The following is a 15,784-nucleotide window of genomic DNA, read 5'->3' as shown; positions in this document are numbered from 1 at the left end:
TTTTACTTCATCACCTGTTAAATTCTCACCACAAATGTCTTGCTCTACAGTGCTCCGTTGATCTTGGGCTAGGTTTGAGCTATAAGAATATATAATAATAAATGAACATGCAGATTTCTATAAAAGTCTCAATCAAACAGAACCACAGGACAGGTGCCCTATGCAAGGAGCCAGTCGAGAGAACAAGACACCCACAAGAGGGAAAACATAGAAACCGCTTGACACAGAGGAATGATCTGTTCAGGTTATGTCGGCTGATCTACCTGCAAGAGATGAGAGGCAAGAAGCGGCAGCAGATGAGACACTGCAGGAGAAACCTAGAGGCCTCTCAGGGGCCTGAAATGTCTACACACCCACAGGAAATGGATAGATGTCAGTTTCTTGAGGAAAAGATGCACGCCTGAGCCTTACCCAAGCAGCGATTAAGCTTGACCAAGCTAAGGGAATCTGGGGTTGGCTGCAAGAGTGAGCAGGGTGCTATATGCCTGAAAGGGAGCTGTGTCCTACATCCCAGGGAGTTTACAGAAAGTGATGAGCACTATATCTTAGATGGTCAAGGAGTGAGCTCAGCACTGTACACCAGGAAGTAAGCTGTGCACTAAATCCTCAGGTGTTTAACAGAAGTGAAATGGGCACTGTAACCCCAGTGCTATCCTGTCTAGAAGTGTGGTGGCTGCTACAACCTTGCCACTGTGATTACACTGTCAAAAAGCATGAAGCCTGCAATAGCGCTGAGACATTGTTTAGACAGCAAAAAAGCCAATTGGGCTCTATAACCACAAGACTGTCAAAAAGCATACTAGATGCTTTACCCTGACAGCATGAGAGGGAAATTAGACAGAGAACTGGAGGGAAAGCAGTATCAATGCTAGACAGGAAAAACCCAATGCAGTATAATCTACCTCTTGCGTACCCCTATTGCGTAGATTGTTTTAAGGCCAGAACACCCTTTTACTGTTTCAAGAAACCGCTAGAAAAACAGGCATTTATCCCACCTTGACCAAAAAATACGTATTTTGTGAAAACATATTTAAATGTGTGTTTTCTTGATCTACATAGATGCTCTTTAGGCCATGTAAGGGTGCTAGTTGATCGAGAGGTGAGTCTGATAGTTAGGAAAGGAGGGGTTCTTAGCAGCTCCTGACAAGTCCTGCAGTTGGAGTAGGGCTAGACTGAACCAACAGAGTCCAAGTCTGTCATTGGGCAAAGTACAGAGATTCGTCGGGATGAGGTGTCTTACTGTTCATGTTATGATGATTTTGGGATCATGTTGGTATCTTTTGTTTGATGTGGAGAAACGTTGTGGAGAACGACCTGATTGAGTCCAATCTCCTGTTATTTTGATCTGAGCGTTGCGCGTATGCGCATTACAAGTGTCAGCAACAGTGTCTCTATTTCTCCTATTTTATGACATTGGCACTCTGATTGGTCTTTGGCTCCAGATTCATGATGGCTGTTATCTTGTTCATGTTTTACTGGTCCTATCCTTGGGAGTTGCATGTTTATTGGTTCATCTGAGTGGTTCTGGGGGGGTCTCGGAGTCCCAGCCTGAGGTGGCTAGTAGGTTGAAAAGTTCAGATTGGTCCAGTCTTTTGTGGATGGCTTGCTGATTTCGTTCTTACAATCTTGTGAACAGGCAGGTTTTTGAAAGCTTTATTAAAGACTAGGTATGCAGGAAGTCAACTGCGCATTGAGTTCCATAACTTGTTTGAGAAGAGCAAGAATGAGGATCCTTCATGGCATTTCCAGTTAAAGCATGGCACTACCGCTAGGACCGTGTTGCTTGAGTGAAGAGTTCCAATTGGCTTGTAGTGCGTTTCTTCCTGGGGATTCTGTAGCTCTGCTATGGATGGTGCATTGGGTATTGTGGTAGGTCAGATGAAGGAGGTGGACCAAATGGTGGAATTCTTACAATTTGTTTTATTAAACATTAAGAAAAAGACCTATCACAAAGGTACCTAACATAAAACAAACTATGGGCCTTGTCGTCGGTATGGTAGTCTGAAGTAATGATCCGTCCTTCATCAAAAGCTATCCTATTCTAACCCTACCACTATTAAATACCAAAGGAAAAGAAAGGGGTCCAAGAGAATGACGCCCTTCTCCTGGACAGCCTTAATAGTCTATTTTCAAATAGGTCTTGGTAACCATGTGAATCAAATTCTTTAATTCTTCTAGGGGATTTTCTCCCATAATGCTTTCAATAGAGTTCATTGGTCTCTCACAATAGGGGTTTGACCCTTATCCCTTTTGGCTTCTTGCAGTGTCTCTAGATGCTTTATATCTTTGTATTATACTTCAACCACTCTGTAGACTTAATGAACTGTCCTTCACCCTCTTTAAAGTATTTACAACCAAAGGGATGAATATGATGAGTCCCTTTATACTCTTCAATTTGTTAGGGTATTCACAACCACTGGGACGAGTATGATGAGCCACCTTATATTCTTCACTTTCTTTAAGGTATTCACAAGCACTGAGACCAGTATGAGGAATCCCCTTACATTGTTCACTTTCGTTAAGGTATTCACAACCACTAGGACAAGTATGATGAGTCCCTTTATATTCTTCACTTTATTTAAGGTATTCACAACCACTGAGACAAGTATGAGGAGTCCCCTTACATTCTTCACTTTCTTTAAGGTATTCACAATCCCTGAGATGAGTATGATTAGGCCCTTGAGGCTCTTCCTGCCTTTTTCTCCTCTCGGGTCTCCCGCCTCACCCGTTACCTCGATTCTGATGGATTGGCATCACTGGTTCTCCCTGTGAGGTCAGGCTACCTCTTGTCTCTTCTGCGCATCTAGTGGGCCTTCTTTCTCCTGGCACCAGTGTGCGGCTCTGCTGAGCCTTTCCAGTTGCGGTCTCGGTGTTGTTTGAGGACCAGCCGGTCCACCTCTTCAGGGTCACGCCACTGCCTCGATTCTCGTTCTAGGGCAAACACAGTTTGGTTCTCTGCCCTCTCCATACTTCTTCCACCTAGTGGTTGCTGGTGTCTTCTCGGCTGAGGACCTCCAGTGGTTCTCTGGTCTCTCGTCAGCTTTGAACCTCCCAGGTTCCACCAACAACATACGTTGGTCCTTCTAATTTTAAGGTCAAGTACTGGTCCCTCCCTAGCATAGACCCATAGTCCTTTGTCTCTCTGTCCTGAAAGTTCTTCCTCACTAGCTCAATCTTCTTAGTCCCAGTATGGTTGGCTGCTTTTGATGTGAGAAACCAGAAGGTGTCTAACCCGCTAGTCCCCGGGGATCTGTAATCCAGGTACCCAGGACACAGCCATCACTTTTGGATCCAGTTCCTGAGGGTGGATCAGTGCGGGAGGATCACCTGGCTGAGGGTTGAGAAGTGGCATCCTCCCCTTTAACCCATCCTACCCGATAAGATATTTTAAAACTTTACCCCTGCCCCCATTTCCCTTCACACACACTTTCACATGGACAGCCCGCTATGTGGAGAAAACAGACTCACACCCGAGCATCTCACCTGACATGTCCCACTACAATGGTCAGGCAAGGTCAGGCAATTACTGATAATCACTGACTTCCATTAAACTTCCCCTCACGGATAAAAAGCAGAGCATAAGCGCACAATCTGAACAAGGCAAAGCACACAAAGGAATAGTACTTTTTCCGACGGCAGCTGAACGAGGGAAGAATGACCGCAAACCAAGAACAGTACGCAAGGAGGGAGATACCCTTGACCTTTCCGGAGAGAAACCTTTGCTTTCCAGAACCCTTTAGAGTACAAAGCATAAGGCCAGGAACCCAAACTGAAGAATCCTGTATTGTGTGTCGGAGATACCTGGGGACCTCCTGCACGGCTGACTGAGTCGGGGAGGATCAGCAGCCGCCGTGGTCCTTTTCTTGGCTCTAAGATCAAATCAGCGCCTGAGAGAGCAACACAGCCGGTGAGTTAGAGGCAACCAATGCAAGAATGGTCTGTGTTGAAGTCAAGGTTGTAAGCAGCAACATTGTATAAAGAGCGCAAGAACGAACATTGAAACTGGTGTGATGAAATATGCGAGGAAAGCTTAATTGCTGATGGATATTTTGAACATTTAAGGAGAAGGATATAATGCCAGTGACAGAGTGTTCCGGCACCACGTGGGTGCTCCGTCAAAGGTCTCTGTAAGGTATTCAGCCAAGAAGTGGCAGAAACGAACGTAGGAACATTGTGTGAAGTGAATCGAAGTGGTCCTGCAATGGTTTAAGCAAAACTCATCGCACATTCGAAAGTCTTCGATCTTTGATATCAAGAGTAAAACATAGAAAGTGAGAATACATGGTCTGAGCCCGAACGAGGGAGACCAAATGTGAACTTCGAATAAAAGGGGCTTGAGCCCGAACGAGGGAGCTCTATTGTCCAAGCCGATCGAGGCAGGTCAATTGTGAACATTGTAATAAAAACTGTACGAGCCCAGAGGAGGGAGACCCATGATGAACACTGGAAGCGAGAAGTTTGTGAATGTGAAATCCTGATGAGAAAGGAACTTTGATGCTTGTTTGTTAAGACAGAGCAAGAGACTGTATTTGGGAAAGAGGCTTTGGCAGAAGGCCCTGATACCTATGCTTTGAACTGTATCCTCGTGGCAGAGAAGCCAGAGTGTGTGAGAAGTTCGAACGTGCTGCCTTGCCCTATGCTGAAAACACTGCTCACTTATCCTGACATATTATTTCTTGAACACTTTTCGTTTTGCATACACTATTGTCCCACACCATTTTGTATTTAGAAGTAAGGATTGGCAATAGGTTTATTAGTATAGGCCCTTTTATTTTGACAGATTCGACTAGGACTGCATTATTATTATTTGATGGTCATAGCTTGCTCCCATCCTTAGATTTAGGTTTAGATAGGCGTTTAACCAACCCATTGAAGTTCAATAAACACCCTTGAACTGTGATCACTTGTGTCTGTCTTCACTGTTTGATACCATGCCTTCCTTACATTGACTATGTAGTCTTCAGAGAGCCAGGGCGATGTGCTTTTATCTTTACAGTCTTCGGAGAATTGTGGGTGCAGTGCTTTGGGCTTTTTGTAGGTAGGTTTGCAATTATTCTGGGAGGCCCAGGTAGAGGTTATTGGCACAATCAAGCACGGAGAGTACCAGGGCCATGTTGTCCATGTTTGTTTGTGGGACAGTCAGGTAAGGCATGATTGTCCAATCTCTTCAGAGCTGGAAGAGGCAGCTTCCTACTATGGCTTGAACTTGGGGTTTCAGTGTAAGGGAACACTCATGAAGAGTTTGAGGTTTTTGTTTATCGCAGTTATCCTTTGGCAAGCTTGCATTTATTCCGGCTCTAGAATGTATGTGTTTGTTTGTTCACGGTGCCGCAAATCTTAACTTTCATTTTGGATGGATTTAGTTTTAGTCAATTTGTCATCATACATGAATCAATATGTGAGCGGTAAATGCCCAGGTCCACTTGATTTGTGGTTGAATGTGGGTGAGTTCATAGATGATTTAAGTATTGTCCCCATACTTTTTACATGTGAAGCTTAAGTTGTTTATGATTTCCGAGAGGAGGTCATGCACATGTTGAAAAGTATTGGAGATAAGTTTGATCCTTGGGACATTCCACAGGTGTTGCGTGGTACCGATGAAGGTATTCTCTGTCCCGTCCATAAGGAAAGATGCGGCCACACGTAGCATGGTTTCCTCTAATACAATGTCCTTGTGCCTTTTAAGCAAGTCTTTCTGACTGATGGTGTTGACTGCCGTAGAAATGTCCAGAAGCATAAATGCACATAGTGTGTTTGTGTCACATTGCTTTTTAGTGTGTGCCATATGGAGCAGCGGGTAGGGGCTCCTTCCCCTAATAGGTCTAAATCTGTATTGTTGGGTCTACATCGTTCCAGAGATGTTGGTAGATTGATTTTTAGAGGATGCTTGTTATGAAGGTGTGCTGGAGAGGGGTGGTTATCCGCCTGGTCATCAGGTTTAGCTGTGGTTTTCTTAAGTAGAGGCTTATCTGCTGTATTGCTGGGTGCTAGTTCCATTACTGTAGTTTGGCCTCCTTGTCTGGGTAGTCTTGCACCTGGAGAATGTTGGTGCAGAACCGTGGAAATATTGAGTTGAGTTGTTGGGATGCTGGCCAGTGATGTGTTACAGAATGAAACATTTCTAAATTCTTGGCTAATTTTAAACTCTGCACCCTGTGTTGTGTAGACAATAAGAGGTGTGTTTTGGAATGTTATGATTGCTATTATAAATGCATTGGTTTAAAATGAATTTCCAGTCACAAAAATCCCTTTTCAAGTTTTAATTACCTACATGTGAATGATTGGCATAAGAGCACGGATTTAGTTCCTTCCGGAATTGGTACTGGTTCCGTTGTAGCGTAATTGAAACAGTTGTTGCTTCTTTTCTCTAGGGAAAACACCCTTTACTCTGTCCAACCACAAAGGAATGTATTTCACCTTTATGTTCTGATAACATATGTTATGGGGTTTTGTAGAACGTTGTTCATCACAAGTGGCTTCTTGGCGCTATGAAATGTCTGCAACTGTGCATTAGGTTATTCATTTGAATAACCAGGTCTACAAATGTTTTCTAATTGTTAGATGGTTCTCCCAGGATCTATGGAAAATTTGCTTCATGCCAGAAGAAAGATGGGAAGAGTTCCATAGGGATGCACCCTGGCAATGTAGAGACTACCACACAATCCTTGTATCTGAATTGGGAGGCCGGTCATAGGCATCTGCATGGCTTTCAGTGCAGATCAGTTTGGTTCGAGAGCCTGTTGCAGGAACAGAAATCTTTGTGGGCCAGGCAGAGAGTTTTGACCCATATATTGGAGCTGGAACAGCTTTCAGCCCAGATGCCGTACAGTCTGACTGCAAATCTCCTAAGAGCCCTTACCATTGCTGTGAGGAATGTAATAAAAGTATTTTGATTTTGACTATTTGGGGAACCCAATTTAAAGTATCGGAGCAGCTTATCTCTGTTGCCTGCATTTCTCTCTTTGAAGCAGAGTGATTCAATTTGCTCTAAGGCCTTCTTTCAATTTGATTATCATCTCTTTGTTAGCCCACTGTTCTACATCTCTAAAGACCTTAGGCAGAGGCACTGGCTACGGTTTAAAGCTCGAATAAAACTCAAAATAGCTTGATTCGTACATCAATAGCCCCAGCTTTCTTTTGCATCAGGATAACGACACGTTTGCTCCCTTAAAGGAGTAAGCTTATTCTCCCAGCACTCTGGTCATATTTAGATTCTTACAGGCAATGGTAGGGGGAAAGAACTCCTCTGTGCTTGCCACAGTGTCAAAAATGCTCTTTCCACCTCCAGACAAGAGAACTTCATCACATGAAATGAATTTGGATTTTACACACAATGGTATATGTCTATAAGTGCATTGTATGCCAGAATAAAGTCTAGCAAACCCTGTTTGTTAACTAAAGCATCCTTCGATTACTTTCTGATGATCAATGCAACTGCCTGGCAACGAGCAAAGCTATTCCTTGATTGGCTAAAGATGAAAACCAGTCGTGGCACCGGGTTCCGCTTTCCTCGCGGTTTTTGTACTGCTTTTATATGCTGGTAATGGTATCAAATATATGGGATTTTCAACATTATTTAAAATGTGATGTTCCACTTGCAGCTGCTTTTGCTAAAGTGACCATCATGATATTCTACCTCATGCTCCTGGACCCTCAATATAGGTCTCTGGGTTTGTCTGCTTTCTTTACCACCAACTCCCAAGGATTGTTCCATAGCAACAACAATCTAATTTCTTTTGCAATTGTTGTTCAAAATTACTATGCACAGGATGTGTATACATGATAATAAAAGGAAGTCCAACTCACGAAAGCCTTTTCTTATTTAGAGCCTCAGACTCCGAATGTCAATGAGGATGGAATCAACCTGGAAGAGATTCGGGAATTTGCGAAGAACTTCAAGATCAGGCGCCTCTCGCTAGGGCTTACACAGACACAGGTGGGGCAAGCCTTGACTGCCACAGAAGGACCAGCATACAGCCAGTCTGCCATCTGTAGGTAAGGCATAGTCTTTTTCTGCTTTCACCCCTACTTTGTTTATTGTATTTATGGTATTTTATTGAATAGCAGGAACGTCATTTTCAATCAGTTATTCAGTGCAAAGGAGGCAATACAGATAGCAGAGTCAATCCCTATGTGGGGGAAGCCTAAACATGGGTAGGTGCATGCATGATGAAAGGGCAGCATGTAGGGCATATCCTGGTACAAAGACTTGCAAGCATACAATGAATAGACAAAGGTGGCCTAGTGCTAGTACAGGCAAACAGTGTACATGTCTGCATTCAGTGTCTCTATTTGGAATAATGTCAGTAGGACTAGGCCTGGGACTTCAAGAGGATGGGTGGGATGTGTCTGCTCTGTGGCAAGCAAGTGGGTTTTTAGTCATGTTTTGAATAGTTCTAGTGATGTGATGGGATGGCTTAGATGATGGTGAAAGCAATGGGAAGTCCTATGGAAGGAGCGGAATTGGGAATTAGCATGAGGCGCAGAGATGTGAGGTAGAGGAGAGGGGAGGATTTCAGCATGAGAGGGGGAGAGTAGCAAGAAATGCAGCTACCCAGGTGGGGAAGGGGGGCAATACCATGGATAGCTTTGTAGATGAGGAGCGAAGTTTAAAAAGAGAGTAGTTGTACATGGAGCATAGTGATGGTGAGAAGAGGTGAGGACAGTTCTGGGTAGGTTGTATAGTATGTGTGGCAAAGTTGAGGTTTTTCTTGAGAGGAAAGGAGGAATAGAGGGGCAATCCTTGAGGTATTCTGGAACTGTAGTCAAGATTAATGTCGGTGAGGGTTGATTTTTAGAAGAGTGGAAGGTAAATTGCAGGTGGAGGTTCCTTCTGTTGAGGGCAATGCACCTAGTTTCAATGTCTGTTGTCATGATAAATTGCTGTAGTGTAAGGTCACTATCAGCCCAATTTGACTTCCGTTTTGGAAGGATTCAGCATCAGACACATTATAGCCATCCATTAATGAATCGCAGCAAGATACTTGGTGATGTCGTAGGATAGAGCCGGGGGTAAAGGATATAAAGGAGAGGATTTGGGTGCCATTGGGGAAGAGATATTACTGGAAGCCAAAGGAAGAGATGTGTTTGCCTGGTGAGGAGGTATAGTGGGTGAAGAGAAGAGGGCAGAGCACTGAGCCTTGAGGGACACTGGCTGGCTGGGGGAGGAGGAAGTGTTGGAGGTCCTTGATGACAGAGGCGTGGTCGGACAGGTAAGAGGCCACCGAGTCAAGTGTGATGCCCTTGACGCGCATGAAGGAGAGAATCAGATGGAGGGAGGAAGAGTGGTTGACAGTGCCAAAGGCCACAGAAAGATCAAGTGGTAGGAGAATGGAGAAGAGTGATAAGCAGCGGTTATGAAGTTCGAGGCATGGGTGAGTGCTGGTTTGGTGCAGTGATTGCTCTGGAAGCCAGATTGAAGAGGATTGCAGATTGAGTGGTCGTTTAGGAAGCTGACGATGCGATGAAGACAACTTCTCAAGGACTTTGGAGTGATAACGATGATGTAAGTGGAAGACAGAATGATATAAAGAGGGATTGGTAGGATCAGCTGATGGTTGGGTGGGTGTAGGATTTGTGGGAACACAAGTAATCGCTTTGGGAGGAGTCATTAGCAGAGAAGTTGAATGTGGAAAATAGAAAGATGTTACCACAGGTGTATGTTGAGAGATTGTGTATACTGGCCAGGGAGTCATCTGATATGGTGGAATCCAGTTGTAATTGGTGAGCTTTGGTAATCAAGGGTACATTCATTGGCTAGGATTTCTTCAAGCAGTAGATCTAGTTTAGACAAACAGACATTGGGGAGAGGATGTGGGTGATAGATGAGCAGGAGGATAAGTGGAGTTAGGGAAAGATGTTGGATAGAGATATGTTATGATATTAGTATTTTATACTGCACACATCACTACCATAGAAGCATTAAAGCACTGAGCCTTGTGCGGTTAGAGGTGAATTGTAACCCTATCCAGGGGGGCAACCAGACCATTGTCTGTGAGGTAAAAAGGAAATGCGGCACAGGAGAGTAGGACACGAGATGTGTGGATAAAGTCGCGGAGACAAAAACATACAGATCTAACACATAACATGTGGGGAGGTGAAAGCCTAAGTATTAGTAGTAGTGATGGTTGGAAAGTATGTATAATTGTTTTGTTTTTTTAACCAGAAGAACACATCGAGAGTAGAGACATAAGCTTCCCTTGTTGGCCTGCAGAACTTTCATGCATTTACTAGTGTGGTGATGATATTATGTTAAGTCATGTTGTGCATGCATGATGGCCTCATCATGAGTTTGAGTGCCTGCGGGTTGTGGAGGGTACTAACCAGATATTCATATTTGATTCCCTCATGCTAATTGTCGGAGGGGCACTGGTAAAACCATGCCTGCTTACGGATATGCCACAGCCAAGAATCGGCTGTGGACAGAATGAATGCTGGAGCAACACAAATGGAAAATTTGACAAAGTATCTCCCCACCCCATGCAATACCAGATTGGCCTTTATTGGAGAAGAGAGGAGTGTTGCCCTTGTGTGTAGTGAATTGATAAAGAGGGCACTGGAATGCAGTATGAGAGAATAACCTAAGAAGTTAGATTGTAAAATAAATAATTAATGACAGGGAAGCTAGGCCAAAGGAGACATTTACAGTTGGAATAACATTCCTATACTATCCAGCAGTTGGGTGTGACTAAAAGATTCAGTCTGGTACACTACCCTGACAAACTGTATGAGAGATGACAGCCATGCTTGCCTTTTTATAATTGATGTCTCGCCACATGCTACACTGCAAGCACCTAAAAAAGTGTTTGTGTCCAGAAGAAGGCTGTTTAAATATATTATACAAAGCTGAAAACTGTAGGCACTGAATACGGGTGAAAATAGGATATTAGTAAAAAGTCTCTCCTATCGAAATGTAGTTGTATTAGTTCTGTCAATATCAGATTAGTTTGCTTTTACAAATCACATAAAATTGTTTTGACTTTTGTTTTGCATTTTGGTCACATTATTTTAAAGTAAAATGTATTCAAAATAAAAATTAGAAGCTTTCTACATGTCCAGCATAGTACTGCCAACAAGTATCTATTAGGTGAGCGGTACATCACTGCCTTTTAAGGAGGTTTCCCTCTATTAGAGATCAGTTAGTGCTCTTATCTCTTTGCATCCTTGACTTGCAACAAAAATACATTTTTTAGTGTTTCAATTTTTTGTGATAAAACATTGATGGACAAGTACTGTCACTGATGTTGATTGGTCAATCCTTAATTGTGTGAGTACTTGTGCTAAAGCAACCATCACCAGTCCTATCTCCAAGAAGGATATCAGAAGGGCGCCAAATGCTTAGGAAGCCTGCCCAAAGATTCTTAGGAAATCATCAGCATTGTCCAGTCCTCCCAATCTAGTTTTAAAATCAATATTGATTTTGGAAATCTTTAATTCATCAATTTTATTTTTAAAAGCTCTTCTTTATTATATTTTATATTGAATTGGTTAAGTAAAAAAAACGTGGATTAAAATTGGCTCTTTGGATCAGAGGGCAGGAGACACAACGTGAGCGGTAGTGGGCTACTGTATTTTGCCCACACAAAAGTAAAGTACATTTTATGGTTGGTCAGGTTGTAAATATTTGAGGCATGGGGTTGTTAACAAAAAACATGATCAAATTGATAGTTCTGAAATAGTTTAGATGTTGTTACTAACATAAATTATACAGAGTCCGCAAAGCAACCGTGAGTCTGTAAACTCTTTTATCAAGTGCTTTCCGTCTCCATATCATAATTGTTTGGCATATTTTATGAAGGATATGAAGAGATAAAAACCCTACATATGCAGGGGTCAGTAGAAGTATAACAATGTAATCCGTTTTTTATAACAAGATTGTGACTGTACTAGATATTTCAATATCTTTTCTGTAATCAGTTTAACAAAAACATTCCATGACAAAACTGTGGAAGATATCAGGAAAGTAATGTAACACTACCCCTTGAAAAAGGAGTCGATATCTGAAACATGCTGGGAAAGATATGATTTCAGAATTGCTGAGGAGAAGATTTCTTGTCTTAATAAATGTTTATTGGTTTGGTTAAACTTCACTTAATGGTTATAACGTGGTGTGAAATGTGAAAGTTGTATTGTGACATCATAAAAAAGATATGATTTTGTCCATTACTTTGTCTTACGTGTTTGGATATATTAATATTTTGTTTAATTGATAAATACACACCATAAAGCCACGGTTACTGGTTGAGTGTATTTTCGTTTTGGATTTAAGAGTTTATTTCCCCCTCGAGTAGAGTGCAGAAGGCTACCAACATATTTTCAGCTGCAATCATCTGCGTGGCCAGTAGGCACTCCCAGTTTAAACCTCCCATCTTTATTCGAACAAGGTGGGGAAATGCGTGCCACGCATACAAAATGTAAACATTCGATATTACACACATAAGAAATAATAGCAGAATCAATGTATCCACATTTTTCCAAAGATAGCCCAAGTTGTATTAGACCTTGATGCATGGCTGCAGATGACATCACTGAAAACATCTATATAATATCACAGGAAATGAGAACAAACTGATATCTCGATGACAACAGTGAAGAGATCACATGACATCACTAAGTAAAGGTGATTAAATATTTATTAAAGAGTGACTCATATAATTTTTAATCATCATCGTCATTGAAATCTTTTATTCGACACAGGGCCATAAAAGTGCATACAGAATACAATTGATGAACAATTTAAAAATCCCACCTGAGATCATCTAATATTACGAAATGTCCTTATAAAATGTACACATAAGAATATTTTTGTCAGCAGACCAGCAGATTCAGTTAAAAAAGATACACAATTATTAATAATTAACAAGCTAATTACCGTGGCATAATTATAGTCATATATACACATAGAAATAAATGTCATCAGCAAGCCAATAGATTCCAAAAAAGTGTGAAAGATTGTTATAAGTTTGCATGATAACATATTTCATCACCAAACCATTGGATTCAGACAAAATATGCAAAATCATCAGCAATTTCAATTTAAAAACAAATGACCATACATTACGAGACCAATAAAAAAGTATACATATCAAGATAAACATTAAAAGGGGCAACACAAGGGGGCAGAGTAACAAGCTTGCAGCCACCCTAATACAAAGATTCTCAGTAGAACAGGATTCCATGCATTACAAGAAAAATACAAACATAAACACAGAATGGCGGTGGAACAAAACTGACAGCCTCATTAGTGAAAAAATTCAGAACAATGGCAAATAACCCAAGGGATATAAGATCGACTCTCACCGCTCCTTTGGTGAGAGTCTTAACAGCCAGGCATGGTGAATACATTTAGCACCAGAAGAGACAATATTCGGATCTTCTGTACTTTTTACACATCATCAATGCCTCAGTAGTCGTACAAATACCAACTAATCTTAATATGGGTATCAAGTACAGGCCTTGCAGGGCTCCCAGGCTAGGGCAAAGAAATAGGAAGTGGACAATTGTCCCTTCACTAGTCCCACATAGTGTACAAACACACAATCCATCAATAACCCAGAGTTTGGTAAAAGAAGCAAGCTAAAGAGGGCCATCCTGAAATTGAGGTATAACATACGAGCAAAGGGAGGATGAATATAATCTAAATAACTATCAAACCCACAATCCTGCTTATTCCCCAAATAACATTGACTCAATTTAGACGCTGGCACTCTACCACCATACATTTCCTAGAGTGCTCCATGAGCAGTGTCTTCACGCGACCAGCAGTAATTTTAGTAATATGCTCTGGTCGCTCCCAGAGATCATGTTTCCCTAAATCTCTCAGGGAAGTCATGATGTGTGCCACCCATGGTAAACCCCCCCTTCTTAATCCAGAAAGTGGGATAAAGTATTTAGATACGCTATCAACCCGAGGGTAACCAGAACACCACATGTTTCATATGGGTCATGAATCCTATGGGACATAGGTCCACTTCATGATGGATTATCATATTCAGGGTTCCCCCGAGATAGAATAAGGATGTCCTTAAGAAATGTGTTTCGGCTCTGTCCAACACTCCCTGGTTCACATTCCCCCAAAGGAGCACTACAACACATAAAGTTAATAGAATATGTGGTGTCGGGAGAAATGTTAGTCGTTAGCACTCTTCCAAAGATCTGTCTTTTTTCAAGCATGATATTATAATGGCCATTAGTCAGTCACTATATACTGCCTATTTATAACCAAACCGTCTTTTTGATCATGTGTAGCTCCATTATTAATTGGGTACCTTTTGTATTGAAATACAGAGTAGCAACTTGTGTTCTTAAAGTTGTAATTTAGGACTTCAGGTGATGTTGACCGGTAGTCCCTATAGATGGAGACACATGTGACAAAGTCCACATTATAGTCTTACACAACCTGATGAAGAACATAGTAAAGGTTATAAATAGTATTAAGAACAATATCATTTTGCAACAGTCGCCAAAAAGGTAGGATGATTCTAAGGTGCAGTTTTACAAATAAATCCCTTTAATCTAGACTCCAACCATAGGAAAAACTAATGCATTTGTTGCATGATCTGTAAAATTGAATCACATTGAAAACCAATTGCATGTTTCAAGGCCAAATTGTTATGACTACATAGGGATTCTACTGGTTAGGTTTTTGTTATTCATGATGTATGAAAATTTTTTGATGACTTTGCGATTGGATTACTTTCTATAAGGTATTGTTGTAACACGTTCCATGTGCTGTGTACCATCCATGTCTCTCTCTCTCTCTCTCTCTCTCTCTCTCTCTCTCTCTCTCTCACTCCCTGTCTCTAGTGTTCCAGTCCTGTCCCTACTTCCTGCCGTTGCGTAACTTGCCTTCTGCTTCTTGTGGTCTTCTCCTGTTAGCTTGCTTGTTGCCTGGCCTTACCTGCTCCCTGTGATTCTCTGCCTGCCCAGCTTGGGACCCTCCAGCTTCCAGCCTAGCCTTCCATCCCTGGTCCTTCGCCTATTCAGCCTGGGATCCTCTGGCTTCTTTCATTTCACCAGCAACAACATACGGCTCCCCAGTACAGAGCTTGTCACTAACCCTAGGCTATGTTAATCCGGGGAGTCGCTTTGTGTTGTAGGGAGTTGGTTCCCAGGAGTCCATTCAGTGTTGCCGCCCCGGGGATTCACTGGGGCCAGTTTCTGTTCCACCTCTGCTAACAGCAGGAAGCCTGGACCGCCCAGAGAAGACCAAGACTGGTTTAAGCCAGCCTGAATACCAACCCACATCTGAAGTGCAGCAAAGACGTGACCAGGTACTTGGCAGGTTACAACACCCATCTACCCCTACCGCAATGGGCACAGTGCAAAAACCCGGAGAGGAATTACAAGCCTTGAGGCTCGAGGTAGCCATGCTGAAACAATAAAATGCTGTTCTCAAGGGGGCCATGGTCAGGACCCCATGATTGCCCTGACAGAGAACACTGTGGCACACACCTCATCCCTGGAATTTGATGGAGATCCCTGTTGCCTAATGAAATTCTGCAACCATTGCAAGATCCACTTTCGGTTCAGACCTCAGCACTTCCAACAGGACAAAGCCAAAATCAGATTTATTCTTAGTAGCTTGATGGGTAACGCTCTGGCATGGGCAGTCTTGTACGTTTTTCTAATTGCCCTATCTTAGATGATTTCAGTGAATTCGAGAAGGCCTTCCTCGCTGTCTTCCAATCAACCAACTTGGCGGCCATGGCTCAAAACCAGCTACTTGATCTCAAGCAAGAACCCTCCGATCTTGTGACCTACATCAGTCGCTTCGGCCAACGAG

General features: G+C 42.4%; 1 protein-coding gene across 3 annotated transcripts in view; it reads left to right on the top strand.

Annotated features, from left to right (window-relative positions):
• Positions 1-15,784, top strand: part of POU6F1 (POU class 6 homeobox 1) — a 532,900-nt gene that overhangs the window by 383,950 nt on the left and 133,166 nt on the right. For all 3 annotated transcript variants that reach the window (XM_069653382.1, XM_069653381.1, XM_069653384.1), the window contains one exon: positions 7,827-7,995. In XM_069653382.1, coding sequence (XP_069509483.1) covers positions 7,827-7,995 — 169 coding nt within the window. The remainder of the gene's footprint in view (positions 1-7,826; positions 7,996-15,784) is intronic.

The sequence above is a fragment of the Ambystoma mexicanum genome, chromosome 3q, assembly GCF_040938575.1.
Source record: "Ambystoma mexicanum isolate Mex_15411 chromosome 3q, UKY_AmexF1_1, whole genome shotgun sequence".
NCBI classification, from domain to species: domain Eukaryota; kingdom Metazoa; phylum Chordata; class Amphibia; order Caudata; family Ambystomatidae; genus Ambystoma; species Ambystoma mexicanum.
Note: the sequence above shows the minus strand (reverse complement) of the source record. Positions and strands in the feature narration are given on the sequence as shown.